The sequence below is a fragment of the Octopus sinensis genome, unplaced genomic scaffold (assembly GCF_006345805.1).
Source record: "Octopus sinensis unplaced genomic scaffold, ASM634580v1 Contig15224, whole genome shotgun sequence".
In the NCBI taxonomy this organism is placed as follows: Eukaryota; Metazoa; Mollusca; class Cephalopoda; order Octopoda; family Octopodidae; genus Octopus; species Octopus sinensis.
Window position 1 is genome coordinate 30,001 of NW_021833612.1, and position 18,624 is coordinate 48,624.

General features: G+C 38.6%; 1 protein-coding gene across 1 annotated transcript in view; it reads right to left on the reverse strand.

Moving 5' to 3' along the window:
- The window catches only part of LOC115230297, a 54,456-nt gene that overhangs the window by 25,306 nt on the left and 10,526 nt on the right, over window positions 1–18,624 (reverse strand). Inside the window, exon 2 of the mRNA XM_029800500.2 lies at window positions 232–372. Coding sequence (XP_029656360.2) covers window positions 232–372 — 141 coding nt within the window. The remainder of the gene's footprint in view (window positions 1–231; window positions 373–18,624) is intronic.

The following is an 18,624-nucleotide window of genomic DNA, read 5'->3' on the forward strand; positions in this document are numbered from 1 at the left end:
ATGGATGGATGGATGAATGGATTAATGGATGGATGGATGGATGGATGGATGGATGGATGGATGGATTAATGGATGGATGGATGGATGGATGGATTAATGGATGGATGGATGGATTAATGGATGGATGGATGGATGGATTAATGGATGGATGGATGGACGGACGGACGGATGGATCCAAGTGTGCACATATTTAGAGCTGTTAAATTCCAAAGGAAGGAGGCATTGTCATACCCTTAAGCAAGGTTTTCAAAGCTTCTGAATCAGCATTGCTCAGGTCAAGCTTGTCAGAATCAATTGGTCTGTCCATGTTTGGTAAAGACTCATCAGACTTCAGCGAGGACTTGAATACTGGAAACCGGGGGTCAGAAGCTGCTGAAATTACAATGGTAATAAAAATAATGATAGTAGTAGTAGTAGTCGTAGTAGTAGTAGTAGTAGTAGTAGCAGTAGTAGTAGCAGTAGTAGTAGTAGTAGCAGCAGCAGCAGCAGTAGTAATAGTAGTAGTAGTAGCAGTAGCAGTAGTAGTAGTAGCAGTAGTAGTAGTAGTAGTAGTAGTAGTAGCAGTAGTAGCAGTAGTAGTAGCAGTAGTAGCAGTAGCAGCAGCAGCAGCAGCAGCAGCAGCAGCAGTAGTAGTAGTAGTAGTAGTAGTAGCAGTAGTAGTAGTAGTAGTAGCAGTAGTAGTAGTAGTAGTAGTAGTAGCAGTAGTAGCAGTAGTAGTAGCAGTAGTAGCAGTAGCAGCAGCAGCAGCAGCAGCAGCAGCAGCAGCAGCAGTAGTAGTAGTAGTAGTAGTAGTAGTAGTAGTAGCAGTAGTAGTAGTCATTTCTACGGTAGGCACAAGGCCTGAAATTTGGGGGAGGAGAATAGTCAATTGCATCGACCCCAGTGCATAACTGGGACTTGCTTTATCAACCCTGAAAGGATGAAAGGCAAAGTTGACCTCAGCAGGATTTGAACTCAGAATGTAAAGACAAACAAAATGCCACTAAGCATTTTGTCTGGGGTGCTAACGACTCTGCCAGCTCACTGCACTAGTAGTAATAACGATAATAATAATAATATGAATAATAATAATGCTTTCAAATTTTGGCGCAAAGCCAGCAATTTAAGTGGAAGGGGTAAGTTGATTACATTGACCCCCAACACTCAACTGGTCCTTATTTTATCAACACTGAAAGGATGAAAGGAAAAGTTGGCCCTGGCGTCATTTGAACCCTGAACGTAAAGACAGATGAAATACCAGTAAACATCTCACCCCAAGTGCTAATGATTCTGCCAGCTTGTTGCCTTGATGATGATGATGTTGATGACGATGATGATGATGATGGTGATTTACAAGTATATATGAACAGAAGGTGTAGGAGTGGCTGTGTGGTAAGTAGCTTGCTTGCGAACCACATGGTTCCGGGTTCAGTCCCACTGCATGGCATCTTGGGCAAGTGTCTTCTACTATAGCCTCGAGATGACCAAAGCCTTGTGAGTGGATTTGGTAGATGGAAACTGAAAGAAGCCCATTGTATATATATGTATATATGTGTGTGTGTGTGTGTGTGTGGTGTGTGTGTGTGTGTGTGTGTGTGTGTGTGTATATGTTTGTGTGTCTGTGTTTGTCCCCCAACATCGCTGGTGTGTTTACGTCCCCGTAACTTAGCAGTTCGGCAAAAGAGACCGATAGAATAAGTACTGGGCTTACAAAGAATAAATCCTGGGGTTGATTTGCTCGACTAAAGACTGAAACAATTAAAAGAGTAAAATAGTAAAAGAGTAGAAGTACAACTTAAATTTTGAACATTTTCCAAATTTACATACTTATCAAACCCTCATGTCACATTTATTAACCAAGTCATTGCTACATTTTTGTTGAAATACACTGCTTCTTGTTTCAATTAATTTTCAGAATAATGAAGAATTTAATAAAATAACTTGGTCGTTAATTTGGCATCTGGAACATAAATTGACACAAGATTTTGATGTAAGCTTATAAATGAAACCATTTTAAAGTGAGACATTTGTATCAAAGAACCAAAGGCTATCTCAGGCCAGTTGTTCTTCTTCTTTCTTTCTTTATGCCTTTAACCCTCCAACACGGAGTATAGGCCACTTATAGTTGAATTCCATGTCGCATAATTCTTCACTTCTGTACTCATACTCTGCCACGAATGCCCCCCCTTTCTCTAGTTCCTTTTGTGTTGATTTCCACCATGAGTTCTTAGGCCTACCTTTCTTTCTATATCCAACCGGTTTCCACTTTAAAGCACTTTTCGCTACATTTGGTGTGTCTTTTCTAATTGTGCTACCAATCCACTTCCACTTTTTCTTAAATATTTGCTCCCTAATCGAAACTTGATTTGTTCTTTGCCATAGCTCCATATTGCTTATGTGTTCGGGCCAACTAATTTTAAGTATACTACGCAAGCATCTGTTGATGAATGATTGTATTTACTTATTTGACTTAACTGTTGTTTGTCATGTCTCAGCCCCATACAATAACACCGCTATAGAAATACTGATAGTTGACAAATCTTGTCGTATTAATCAGGCCAGTTGTTAGCAAAAAGAATTAACCTTTTCTTCATCATCATCATCATCATCATCATCGTTTAATGTTCGTTCTCCATGCTAGCATGGGTTGGACGGTTCGACCGGGGATCTGGGAAGCCAGAAAGCTGCACCAGGCTCCAGTCTGATCTGGCAGTGTTTCTACAGCTGGATGCACTTCCTAACGCCAACCACTCCGTGAGTGCAGTGGGTGCTTTTTACTTGCCACCTGCACAGGTGCCAGGCGAGGCTGGCAACGGCCACGATCGGATTGGTGCATTTTAACGTGCCACCGGCACGGAAGCCAGTCAAGGCAGCGCTGGCATCGGCCACGATTCGGATGGTGCTTTTTACTTGCCACCGGCATGGAAGCCAGTCAAGGCAGCGCTGGCATTGGCCACGATTCAGAGAGTGCTTTTTACGTGCCACCAGCTTCATCATATTTTTATTGAAATGTGCTGCTGTTATTTCAGGTCAAAATAACGAATAAGTTAGAAAAATATGTTTGTCGTTAATAAGCAGGAGCAAGATTGGAGCATAAATTTAACATCAAATTTTAACGGATGGTATTAATTTAAATCGCTTTAAACAGAAGTTTGTATCATAGAGATATGGAGGTGGGTAGCTTAGTGGTTAGGGTGTTGAACTCATGATTGTAAGATTGTGGTTTCGATTCCTGGAGCAGGCAATGCACTGTGTTCTTGAGCAAAACCCTTCATTTTCATGTTGTTCCAGTCCACTCAGCTGGCAAAAAAGAATCATCCTGGAACAGACCGGCGTCCTGTCCAGGTGGGGAATTTCTAAGCCATTGAAACCGGGAAATCGTCCCTTATGAGCCTCGCATGGCTTGAGAAGGAACATATATATATCATCATCATCGTTTAACATCTGTTTTCCGCACTAGCACGGGTTGGACGGTTCGACCAGGGTCTGGGAAGCTAGGAGGCTGCACCAGGCTCCAGTCTGATCTGGCAGTGTTTCTACATATATATATATATATATATATATATACACATACATATATATATACGCATACATATATATGTATGTGTATATATATGTATATGTGGAGGCATGTGGCTTAGTGGTTAAGGTGTTGAACTCATGATCGTAAGGTTGTGGTTTCAATTCCTGGATCAGGCAATGTGTTGTGTTCTGAAGCAAAACACTTCATTTCATATTGCTCCAGTCCACTCGGCTGGCAAAAATGTATAATCCTGCAATGGACCAACGTCATGTCCAGTGGGGGGTGGATATATGCACCATGGAATCCAGGAAAACAGCCCTATGAGTTAATATGACTCATGAAGGATCTTCATCCCTTTTATCCACCCTTCTTTTTTATTGTATTATAGAACTGAAGGGCAGTCTGGTAGCACAAAAGGGTCTCTAATATTCTGCCCATAACGTCATGTCTATGGGTGTTATGCTTTCAGCAACCTTAACAATGGAACAATACCAGAAACAAGATCAAACACTTTAACACAATGGTACTCTGTTATATTGTATTTTGGGTGAGTCATTATGCCAAAAAGAAACACACACTGGTTTTACTTCACTTCACTTATCATTATCAATTACCAGCACAAAGTTCAGCCCTTGTTACAGTGGAGTGTCTTGTGTGTCTCAATAACTCTGAGAGCTGTGTCAGAGGAGTATAAGCTCCTAGCAAGGCCTCCTATGCTGACCATATCTTCCAATGACGGTGAAAATGGGTTTGCATAGGGCCAACACTTCAAGTTAGAAAAAAAAGGCAAAGTTACAGAAATGTTGATGGCAATCCAAATCTGACAAGCGCTTGGAGAGGAAGCTCTTATACAAACCAGCAAATCCAAAATGAAGTTACAAAATTGACTTCCTTCTTGTGACCAGGAGGAGATGGCCCAGAGTCAAAATAGTGGAAAGAAGTTGTCAATATCTTATTGTCCAGAGGGAGCAAAAGGCTTAAGTAACTAAAAGTCTCATGGTTATGCTAATTCCTCATCTAATGCAAAAGGGGTTTGCTTAGGGTCAATATCCTACCTAGAAAAAAAGCAAAGTGACAGACGCATTGATGACAATCCAAAACCAGCAAGATCTGGTAGAGGAAGGCCTTACACAGTGCAGCATAATCAAAAAGGAAGCTGCAAGGCTGACTTCCCTCTTCTGACCAGCAGGAGGCAACTCAGAGTCAAAGCAGTGGAGGGAAGTCAGTGACAGCTTACGGTCCATTGGAGTGAAAGGTTTAACTGAGTAAAAACGTAATGATTATGCTAATTAAAAGTGTAATGATCGGGCTAATTCATTACCTAACACCAAATGGGCTTGTTTGCATAGGGTCAACATCCCTACCTAGAAAAAAGCACAGTTACAGCAGTAGAAATGACAATTCAAAATCAACAACAGCAGGTGGAGGCACAATGGTCCAGAGGTTAGGGCAGGGGACTCACGGTCATAAGAATGCGGTTTCGCTTCCCAGACCGGGTGTTGTGAGTGTTTATTGAGCAAAAACACCTAAGCTTCATGTGGCTCTGGTGGAGGAAGGGTGATGGTGAACCCCGCTGTACTCTTTCACCACAACTTTCTCTCACTCTTTCTTCCTACTTCTGCCACAAAGCAAAGGAACCATGGTGTAACCCCCTATGGTGTGGTAAACTTTCAGATCCTAGTCTAGATTGCGAATCCTCTGTACCCCAGGATGGTTCAGCTCTCCACTTGTTAAAAGCCACCGTTTATGGAATGAGGATAACAACGTAGCTTTCGTGCCCGTGCAACCGCCAAGTCTATCGTATGTGGTGGGTGGATCTTCAAGTTGCCACACGCATTCTTAGTAGCTTAGAGTAGGCTCGAATTAGAGATTATTCTTTGTGGCTAATGGCGTGAGTCCTGATTGAAAGAAGAAGAAGAAGAACAACAACAACAGCAGCAGCAGCAGCAGGAAGCACAATGGCCCAGTGGTTAGGGCAGTGGACTCGCGGTCGGAGGATCGCGATTTTGATTCCCAAACTGGGCGTTGTGTATGTTTATTGAGCGAAAACACCTAAAGCTCCATGAGGCTCCAGCAGGGGGTGGTGGCAACCCCTGTTGTACTCTTTCACTCCAACTTTCTCTCACTCTTTCTTCCTGTTTCTTGTCCCCGACTTCCTACGCAACCGCTGAGCCTGGATGCGCATTCATCCATCCGTCGATGCTCTCGTGTCAGGGGTTGACCTGCTTTCTCTTCTGCGGGTCTTACGAATAGCAAAGGACCACGTTTCAGACTTCTCCCATCTTGCGAGCTCTGGGACGAAGACCGCTTCGCTCAACAGCAACTGCAACTGCAACAGCAGCAGCAGGTAGAGGAATGCTTTCCATCATGGAAACGTATGACATGGTGTTGCAAAATTCAAAAGGAAGCTGCAAGGTTCACTTCATTCTTCTGACCAGCAGTAGGCAGCCCAGAGTCAAAACAGTGGAGGGAAGCCATCAACAGACAGCCTAGGGTCCATCAAGGGCCTGTGATGCATTGACAGCCTATGGTCCATAGGGAGTAATGGGCCTAAGTAAGTAAAATTAAGCTAATTTGTTGCCCAACACAAAATGGGTTTGGAATAGGATCAACATCGCTATCTAGAAAACACCGTAGTTACAGCAGTTTCGATGAGAATTGAAAGCAGCAGACTTCCACACAGTTTCCATCGAATTGATTCAGTCACAAGGTTGGCCTCAGGTTATAGTAGAAGGCACCTGCCCAAGGTGCCATGTTTTTGAACCCAGAAACATGGGATTGCAATGCAAGCTTCTTAACCACACACACACACACATATGAACACACATGCACACATACAAACACATATACATATACACACACACATATGCTCAGAAAAAAACCCAAACACACACACATACATCTATTGGGTTGTCCGGAAAGTTCATGCCAATTTATAGTAGCTTACCTTTCGACTTATTTTAGAAGATGGTTGAGTCCATAAAATAGGATTTGACTACACCACCATTTAGAGCACAGTTTAAGCTATCTTTTCCTGGAAGAAGGTTTATGTTCCTATAACCTGTATTAATTCTGTAACCCTTTAAAATGGGAGATAAGAAAGTTCATTTTCGGCACTTGATGCTTTGGGAACCAGAGAAAAATTGCTGCAGCTCGGCTGGGATGTGTTACCCCACCCTCCATATTCACCAGATATTGTTCCTTCGGATTTCCACTTATTCAGGTCTCTGCAGAATAGTCTTAATGGTAAACATTTCAATTCCTCGGATGACATAAAAAGATACCTTGATGAATTCTTTGCCATGAAACCACCTCAATTGTGGGAAGAGGGTATTTTCAAGTTAAAGGAAAGATGGAGACGCATTGTGCAACAAAATGGTTCATATTTGGTTGATTAAAAATGTAATGGCAGGTATTTATTGACCTTTTTCTTTCCTTTAAAAATCGGCACAAACTTTCTGGACAACCCAATATATACCAAACTATCCACATTATATATCCACTCCATCATAAATTTGATGTTTTTATGAAAATTAAAAGAAATACTTCGTTTATTATTATTATTTTTTTTTTTTTATTATTGTATTGTTTATTGTGTTTTCTTTTACTTGTTCCAGTCATTTGACTGCGGCCATGCTAGAGCATCGCCTTTAGTTGAGTAAATCAACCACAGGACTTTTTCTTTATAAGCCTAGTACTTATTCTATCGGACTCTTTTTGTTGAACCACTAAGTTACAGGGATGTAAACACACCAACAACAATTGTCAAGCAGTGGTTGGAAGACAAATACAAACACAAATACACACACACACACACACACCACACACACACACACACACACATATATATATGACAGGCTTCTTTCAGTTTCCATCTATCAAATCCACTCACAAAACTTTGGTTGGCCTGAGGCTATACTGGAAGACACTTGCCCAAGATGTCACACAGTAGGATTGAACCTGGAACCATGTGGTTGGGAAGCAAATTCCTTGTCACACAGACATTATTAGGTTTGTTTGGAAAACATTGTACAAATATGATTCCACAGACAACAATATTTGTAACTCAGATAGGCAAAAAGAAGAAAAAATAACAAAATCAAACAGGCGCCGGAGTGGCTGTGTGGTAAGTAGCTTGTCTACCAACCACATGGTTCCGGGTTCAGTCCCACTGCGTGGCACCTTGGGCAAGTGTCTTCTACTATAGCCTCGAGCCGACCCATACCTTGTGAGTGGATTTGGTAGATGGAAACTGAAAGAAGCCCGTTGTATATGTGTATATATATGTATGCGTGTGTGTGTTTGTGTGTCTGTGTTTGTCCCCCTAGCATTGCTTGACAACCGATGCTGGTTTATTCATGTTCCCGTTACTTAGCGGTTCGGCAAAAGAGACCGATAGAATAAGTACTGGGCTTACAAAAGAATAAGTCCTGGGGTCGAGTTGCTCGATTAAAGGCAGTGCTCCAGCATGGCCACAGTCAAATGACTGAAACAAGTAAAAGAGTAAAAGAGTAAAGAGAGTCTACGATTCATATTTGTAGTTATAAGAATTAGCTGTCTTTTGGCTGCTATTTCTAAATTTTCAGTATGTGGTGAAACAACTTGTTGCTAAAGCCTTAATTATATTTATAATTATATAAAAAACTTCTTGTACAAGTTTTTACCAATAATGGTTTTTTTTCCATACCGAAACTGCTTGGTAAAACTTATTGATTATTAAATTAATAATTCTTTACCCTGTATCTGTAATGTGTGTGTATATATATATATTACTCTTTTACTCTTTTACTTGTTTCAGTCATTTGACTGCGGCCATGCTGTTGCACTGCCTTTAGTCGAGCAATTTGACCCCGGGACTTATTCTTTGTAAGCCCAGTACTTATTCTATCGGTCTCTTTTGCCGAACCTCTAAGTGACGGGGACATAAACACACCAGCATCGGTTGTCAAGCGATGTTGGGTGGACAAACACATTAACACAAACACACACACGCATATATATATACATATATACGATGGGCTTCTTTCAGTTTCCATCTACCAAATCTACTCACAAGGCTTTGATCGGCTCGAGGCTATAGTAGAAGACACTTGCCTTGGGTGCCACGCAGTGGGACTGAACCCGGAACCATGTGGTTGGCAAGCAAGCTACTTACCACACAGCCACTCCTGTATATATATGTATATATATATATATAAAAGAAGAAAAGAAAATGGAGATTACGAAGTTAATAATTGTTCATTGTTAACAGCAAATTCAATTGCATTTAGTGAAGATGACCAATTTGCTGTTAATAAACACACCATTTTCTTTTCTTCTTTTAAATGAATATAAACTAAATGCTTCATATATACAGCTATTGTTTTAAGAGAATTTCATTCCCTAACAATACTAGCTACTGGGTCAGTACTTCCTTCGATGAAACTATTCCTTCATGAGGCTTACACATCCTCTAATTAAATTTAATAATTATATATATATATATAGACGTAGGAGTGGCTGTGTGGTAAGTAGCTTGCTTACCAACCACATGGTTCCGGGTTCAGTCCCACTGCGTGACACCTTGGGCAAGTGTCTTCTACTATAGCCTCGGGCCGACCAAAGCCTTGTGAGTGGATTTGGTAGATGGAAACTGAAAGAAGCCGGTCGTATATATATATATATATATATATATATATATATGTATGTGTGTGTGTAAGTGTTTGTGTGTCTGTGTTTGTCCCCCCAACTTCGCTTGACAACCGATGCTGGTGTGTTTACGTCCCCATAACTTAGCGATTCGGCAAAAGAGACCGATAGAATAAGTACTGGGCTTACAAAGAATAAGTCCCGATGTCGATTTGCTCAACTAAAGGCGGTACTTCAGTATGGCCACAGTCAAATGACTGAAACAAGTAAAAGAGTAAAAGAGTATATATATAGGTGCAGGAGTGGCTGTGTGGTAAGTAGCTTGCTTCCCAACCACATGGTTCCAGGTTCAGTCCCACTGCGTGGCACCTTGGGCAAGTGTCTTCTACTATAGCTTTGGGCCGACCAAAGCCTTGTGAGTGGATTTGGTAGACGGAAACTGAAAGAAGCTCGTCATATACATATATGTGTGTATGTGTGTGTGTGTGTGTGTGTGTGTGTATGTGTATGTATGTGTGTGTATAAGTTTGTGTGTCTGTATTTGTCCCCCCCAACTTCACTTGACAACCGATGCTGGTGTGTTTACGTCCACATAACTTAGCGTTTTGGCAGAAGAGACTGATAGAGTAAGTACTGGACTTGCAAAGAATAAGTCCTGGGGTCGATTTGCTCGACTAAAAGCAGTGCTCCAGCATGGCCACAGTCAAATGACTGAAACAAGTAAAAGAGTAAAAGAGATATACACACACATACACACAGAAATAGCCAAAATTGTCAGGTCAGTCTAAGGAATTCTTGCTTCAGTTTCCCAGATGATTGCAGCCCTTTTCATTGGAGCTTTTTAGCTCCTATGTCTAGCAATGTAGGTATTATTCACAGCCTTAGTCAGGTTTAGCTGACGACCATGATTTACCTTTACTATATATTCTTTTATTCTTTTATTATTTTACTTGCTTCAGTCCTTGTACTACTCTCTCTCTCTCTCTCTCTTTCTCTTTTACTTTTTTCAGTCATTTGACTGCAGCCAGGCTGGAGCACCACCTTTAGTCTAGCAAATCAACCCTAGGACTCATTCTTTGTAAGCATGGTACTTATTCTATTGGTCTCTTATGCCGAACCGCTAAGTTACAGGGACGTAAACACACCAGCATCGGTTGTCAAGCAATGTTGGGGGGACAAACACCTGACACAAAGCATCAAGTGCTGAAAATGAACTTTCTTATCTTCCATTTTAAAGGGTTACAGAATTCACACAGGTTATAGGAACATAAACCTTCTTCCCCGAAAAGATAGCTTAAACTGTACTCTAAATGGAGGTGTAGTCAAATCCTATTTATTGGATCTCAACCATGTTCTAAAATAAGTTGAAAGGTAAGCTACTATAAATCAGCCAAGCTGCAGCAATTTTTGTCTGGTTCCCAAAGCATCAAGTGCCGAAAATGAACTTTCTTATCTTCCATTTTAAAGGGTTACAGAATTCACACAGTTATAGGAACATAACCTTCTTCCCCGAAAAGATAGCTTAACTGTACTCTAAATGGAGGTGTAGTCAAATCTATTTTATGGACTCAACCATGTTCTAAAATAAGTTGAAAGGTAAGCTCTATAAACAGCCGAGCTGCAGCAATTTTTGTCTGGTTCCCAAAGCATCAAGTGCCGAAAATGAACTTCTTATCTTCCATTTTAAAGGGTTACAGAATTCACACAGGTTATAGGAACAAACCTTCTTCCCCGAAAAGATAGCTTAAAAGTACTCTAAATGGAGTGTAAGTCAAATCCTATTTTATGGACTCAACATGTTCTAAATAAAATAAGTTGAAAGGTAAGCTACTATAAATCAGCCGAGCTGCAGCAATTTTTGTCTGGTTCCCAAAGCATCAAGTGCCGAAAATGAACTTTCTTATCTTCCATTTTAAAGGGTTACAGAATTCACACAGGTTATAGGAACATAAACCTTCTTCCCCGAAAAGATAGCTTAAACTGTACTCTAAATGGAGGTGTAGTCAAATCCTATTTTATGGACTCAACCATGTTCTAAAATAAGTTGAAAGGTAAGCTACTATAAATCAGCCGAGCTGCAGCAATTTTTGTCTGGTTCCCAAAGCATCAAGTGCCGAAAATGAACTTTCTTATCTTCCATTTTAAAGGGTTACAGAATTCACACAGGTTATAGGAACATAACCCTCTTCCCAAAAATCCCCAAAAGATAGCTTAAACTGTACTCTAAATGGAGGTGTAGTCAAATCCTATTTTATGGACTCAACCATGTTCTAAAATAAGTTGAAAGGTAAGCTACTATAAATCAGCCGAGCTGCAGCAATTTTTGTCTGGTTCCCAAAGCATCAAGTGCCGAAAATGAACTTTCTTATCTTCCATTTTAAAGGGTTACAGAATTCACACAGGTTATAGGAACATAAACCTTCTTCCCCGAAAAGATAGCTTAAACTGTACTCTAAATGGAGGTGTAGTCAAATCCTATTTTATGGACTCAACCATGTTCTAAAATAAGTTGAAAGGTAAGCTACTATAAATCAGCCGAGCTGCAGCAATTTTTGTCTGGTTCCCAAAGCATCAAGTGCCGAAAATGAACTTTCTTATCTTCCATTTTAAAGGGTTACAGAATTCACACAGGTTATAGGAACATAAACCTTCTTCCCCGAAAAGATAGCTTAAACTGTACTCTAAATGGAGGTGTAGTCAAATCCTATTTTATGGACTCAACCATGTTCTAAAATAAGTTGAAAGGTAAGCTACTATAAATCAGCCGAGCTGCAGCAATTTTTGTCTGGTTCCCAAAGCATCAAGTGCCGAAAATGAACTTTCTTATCTTCCATTTTAAAGGGTTACAGAATTCACACAGGTTATAGGAACATAAACCTTCTTCCCCGAAAAGATAGCTTAAACTGTACTCTAAATGGAGGTGTAGTCAAATCCTATTTTATGGACTCAACCATGTTCTAAAATAAGTGAAAGTTAAGCTACTATAAATCAGCATGTACTTTCTGGACAACCCAATAGATCTGGGGGTGGTCACAATCCATTATTCAGTCGACCCCCCAACTCCATGCTAAGGGAATGACTGCATGATCATGACCTACAGAGTGGGGAGGGGGAGCTTTATACTCAATAATCTTCTACTCTAAGCACAAGGCCTGAAATTTTGTGGGAGAGGTAAGTCGATTACATCGACCCCAGTGCGTAACTGGTACTTAATTTATCGACCCCGAAAGGATGAAAGGTAAAGTCGACCTTGACGGAATTTGAACTCAGAACGTAACGGCAGACGAAATACCTATTTCTTTACTATCCACAAGGGGCTAAACACAGAGGGGACAAACAAGGACAGACATAGGTATTAAGTCGATTACATCGACCCCAGTGCGTAACTGGTACTTAATTTATCGACCCTGAAAGGATGAAAGTCAAATTTGATGTCGGTGGAATTTGGACTCAGAATGTAGCAAAAGGTGAAATACTATTAAGTGTTTTGTCCAGTATGCTAACATAATAATAATGCTGAGCCCTCCTTCGGTCATGACTGACCATGGGATTGCACCTAGAAGGTAACCCTCCCAGGCACAAGTCCGGGCAAGGTTGTTTATGGAAGACCAGCAGTCGCCCATGCATACAGGCCTCCCCTCTCCACACCACTGATGTTATCCAAGGGAAAGACAAAGGGACCGATACAGCTTGGCACCAGTGATGTCGCAACTCATTTCTACAGCAGAGCGAACTTGAGCAACATGAAATAAAGTGTCTTCTCCAAGAACACAACATGCAGCCTGGTCCGGGATTCGAACTGACATCCTCACGATCGTAAGCCCGACGCTCTAACCACTGAGCCATGTGCCTTCATATAATAATAATAATAATAATAATAATAATAATAATAATAATAATAATAATAACAATAATAATAATAATAATGATAATAATAATAATAATAATAATAATAATAATAATAATAATAATAATAATAATAATAATGATAATAATAATAATGAAATAATAATATAATAATAATAATAATAATAATAATAATATAATATGATAATATAATAATAATATAATAATAATAATAATAATAATAATAATAATAATAATAATAATAATAATAATAATAATAATATAATAATAATAATAATATAATAATGATAATAATAATAATGATAATATAATAATAATAATAATAATAATAATAATAATAATATATATAATGATAATAATAATACTGATAATAATAATAATAATAATAATAATAATAATAATAATAATAATAATAATAATAATAACAATAATAATAATAATAATGATAATAATAATAATAATAATAATAATATAATAATAATAATAAAATAATAATAATAATATAATAAAATAAAATAATAATAAAATAATAATAATATAATACTGATAATAATAATAATAATAATACAATAATAATAATAATAATAATTAATAATAATAATAATAATAATAATAATAATGATAATAATACCACAGATTTGCTTGTCAGTTGTTTGACCTTAACCAGTGAGCATCCCTTAGTGGCTGACGATATGTGCATCTCTGATCATGAGTAGAAGTAGTGGGGGAGCATCATAGCCATGTGTTGAGAGGGATTCTTTGGGGTTTGGATAATCCACTTTTGGAAACATGGTTGTTTTGTTCATCATCCTTAAACAACCCTTATTCAGGGACCTTTTGAGCGGGATGGATTACTCGAGCAGAAGAAAATTCTAACTGGGCCCCACCTGCAAGGTCATGTGCTGTTTATCTTGATATGAGATCACCATGTCGCGCACATATGGTTGTGATGCATGTGCCTGGTGTACCCTTATCAGACGGGTAGTCATGATGGGTATGCTGGGCTTCGTATATTTTACCCCAGTGTCACTTTGATGGCATGCACTGCTCTCTCACTCAATAATAATAATAATTATAATAATAATAATAATGATAATAAAAGACATGATCACTGCTGTCTCATCACTCCACAATTGCTGCCATGTGTCACTACATTACAACAAACGGAGATGATGGTGGTAATGACAATAACCAGCATCATCAAAATACTTTTACTACTGCTGCTGCTACTACTACTACTACTACTACTACTACTACTACTACTACATATTAGCCACTCCCAACCACTACCACCATCTACTCTCCCCATCACTATCTCTGTCCACTACTACCACCACTAAAACTAACACTGACCACCACTGCCAGCATCACCACCACCATCACTGCCACCACCATCATCATCACCACTACCACCACAGCTGCCACCTCCAACATTCTCCATACACCACTACCACCACCACCACCACCTATATCACCACTGCTTCTAACAATCTTGCCTCACTAATGTATATCTCAATGCCCAAGCACGTGCCTGCACGGCCATTTGGGTGTGTGTGTGTGTGTGCGCGCGAACGCGCACGCGTGTGTGTGTGTGTGTGCGCGTGTGTGTGTCTGTCTGTGTGTGTGTGTGTGTGCAGGTGAAAGTCAACATTTAAAAGTATGTGTGTTTGCTTGTTTGTTGTGTTTATGCAGTGAACATGCATATATGTATATGAGTATGTATATATACAACAGATACATCTATATATATGTATATAATATATATATATATTATATTACACACAAACAGATACATATATATGTAATATTATATATATATAGATTATATATATATAATATAATTTATATATATATATATATATATATATAGTATATATATATATATATATATATATATATATATATATATATATATATATATATATCTATGTATATATATATATAATATATATATATATTATATATATATATATATGTATATATATATAATATATATATATAGATATATATATATATATATATATATATGTATATATATATACATATATATATATATATATATATATAATATTATATATATATATATGTATATATAATAATATATATATATATATATACGTGTCAGTTTGTGCACACTTTTCACACATGTGCTGCATGCCTATTTCATGGATGAACATGCATGCATGTGATTATGTATATATATATATGTGTGTGTGTGTGTGCATGAAAGCTCAGTGTCCCTCATTATCATTTCTAAATCATTAGTCATTAGTCCCCATCACACATGGACACATTACAAACAAAACAAAATGCCTTGTTCAACACCGTGTCAACCCCCGCCACTTAACCACTGTATCCTGCTCTGGTGCTTCCAAACATTACCTTAGCTGCCTCAAACACCATCTAAAGCCACCTTATTCTGCCTTTTACTGCCTTAACATCACCATGTGGTAAGTAGCTTGCTTATGAACCACATGGTTCTGGGTTCAGTCCCACCGCGTGACACCTTGGGTAAGTGTCTTCTACTATAGCTGCAGGTCATCCAAAGCCTTGTGAGTGGATTTGGTAGACAGAAACTGAAAGAAGCCCATCGTATATATATATATATATATATACACATATATATATATATATATATATATATCACACATTTTTTTCTCTCCTTATTTTTTATGTGTCCCTTTCTGTAGAAGAGCGTAGGCTCGAAACGTAAAAGACTTTTTCTATTCCTGAGTGTTATACTAATACATCTGTTTGCTTTGTACACCAACTGTCTTCATCGTCTGTTTTTTTCGTAAACTCTCCCTACATATATATATACATTAAATACCCAGAAGCCAAAACCTGGTCTGTGGATATCCCTAATTGCATAATATTTTTATTTGTGCAGTTAAATGTTTTAATCCTGTCTGCTTTCCTTGCATACTCTTTTTCTCTGTTATCTTGGTGCGGTACGGTGGATAAATTTAAGACTTTAGCTCTTATTTCTAGCTTGTTAAGCATCCTTATGCTTTGTATAAATTTATGATTCATATCTATTTAATGCTATTGCGCCTGCGATCCACTTATGTCACTGATGGTGATATCAGCAAATTTAAAATTTATCCACAGATGATATGAATAGTAGTGACATCTGATTTCAAATCTCAGTGTTTGAATGTTTTGCTTATATAAATATATATATATTATATAAGAAAAGAAACCCTTATTAAGAGATTATCCTTAATTGTTAAACTATATATATATATATATATATATATATATATATATTTCTTTATTACCCACAAGGGGCTAAACACAGAGGGGACAACAGGGACAGACAAAGGGATTAAGTCGATTACATCGAATCCAGTGCATAAATGGTACTTAATTTATCGACCCAAAAGGATGAAAGGCAAAGTCGACCTTGGCAGAATTTGAACTCAGAACGTATCGAGAGACGACATATGGCTACGCATTTCGCCCGGTGTGCTAATGTTTCTGCCAGCTCGCCTTATATATATGTGTGTGTGTGTGTGTGTGTTTGTGAGTCAGCGCTTGTCCCCCCCAACATCACTTGGCAACCGATTCTGATGTGTTTATGTCCCCGTAACATAGCAGTCTGGCAAAAGAGACCGATAGAATATGTACTAGGCTTACAAAGAATAAGTCCTGGGGTCGATTTGCTCGACTAAAGGCGGTGCTCCAGCATGGCCACAGTCAAATGACTGAAACAAGTAAAAGAGTAAAGAGAGAGTATAATAAAGCCGTACCTCAATTTAACATTGCATTATGTCATGCGTAATGCTGTGCAATGTCTTACGTAACCTCATGAACAGAGAATTATTCTGACAATGTATAACACCCTTTGATATAACTGGTACTCCACTGGTTATGTTGATTAGGGTTCAAGTTTATCCAGTCAACCGAAGAGCCTGCTCATGAAAATAAACATGCTAGTGGCTGAGTACTCCACAGATGTGCATACCTATTTATTTACTACCCACAAGGGGTTAAACACAGAGTGGACAAACAAGGACAGACAAACGGATTAAGTTGATTATATCGATACCGGTCAGTAACTGGTACTTATTTAATCGACCCCGAAAGGATGAAAGGCAAAGTCGACCTCGGCAGAATTTGAACTCAGAACGTAACGACGGACGAAATACCTATTTCTGTACTACCCACAAGGGGATAAATACAGAGGGGACAAACAAGGACAGACAAACGGATTAAGTCGATTACATTGACCCCAGTTCGTAACTGGTACTTATTTAATCAACCCTGAAAGGATGAAAGGCAAAGCCCACCTCGGCGGAATTTGAACTCAGAATGTAGTGACAGACGAAATACCTATTTCTTTACTACCCACAAGGGGATAAACACAGAAGGGACAAACAAGGACAGACAAACGGATTAAGTCGATTACATTGACCCCAGTTCGTAACTGGTACTTATTTAATCGACCCCGAAAGGATGAAAGGCAAAGTCGACCTCAGCGGAATTTGAACTCAGAACGTAGCAGCGGACGAAATACAGCTACGCATTTCGCCCAGCATGCTAACGTTTCTGCCAGCGTGCCGCCTTAACAGATGTGCATACTGTTAACATAGTTCTCAGGGAGATTCAGTATGGCACAGAATGTAACAAAGCTGGACCTATGAATTACAGGTACAACTCATTTTTGCAAGATGAGTGGACTGGGGCAACGTGGAATAAAGAGACTTGCTCAAGGACACAACACACCACCAAGAATCAAACTCACAACCTAACGATCGACTTAATCCATTTGTCTGTCCTTGTTTGTCCTCTCTATGTTTAGCCCCTTGTGGGTAGTAAAGAAATAGGTATTTCATCTGCCACTATGTTCGGAGTTCAAATTCCGTCAAGGTCGAATTTACCTTTCATCCTTTCAGGGTCGATAAATTAAGTACCAGTTATGCACTGGGGTCAATGTAATTGACTTAATCCGTTTGTCTGTCCTTGTTTGCCCCCTCTATGTTTAGCCCCTTGTGTGCAATAAAGAATTAAGTAACTGAAAGAAGCCTATCGTGTACATATATATATGTATAGATATAGATACATACATACATTCATACATACATATATATTTATGTGCACATGTCTTTGTGTTTGCAATGGCGGTCACCCACCACCATTTGACAGTTGGAGTTGGTGTATTTACATCCCTGTCACTTAGAGTTTTCAGCAACATAGACCGATAAATTTAGTACCAGGCTTTCAAAACGAAAGAAAAAGGACGGACGCCAATTCATTTGACTGAAATTCTTGAAAGCATGTCCAGCATGGCTGCAGTCCAATGATTGAAACAAGTGGAAGATAGAAATATATACATAATATATATACATATTATATATATATAATATATATATATATATATATATATATAATATATATAATATAAGAAATTGTGGGATGTTCATTGTCATCCACGGTATTCATAGGCATCAGGTAACTCATCTTTATGAATTCATTTCTTCAGGAGTATTCCCAGGAATATGGACTGTAATTTTAAGAGACATGGGATTTGTGGAAACACATGTAGGTATGCATTAAATGTTTATGAATTCCATCGAAGGATTATTGTTATAATTACTATATTTATACTACGTTATATTGTTACA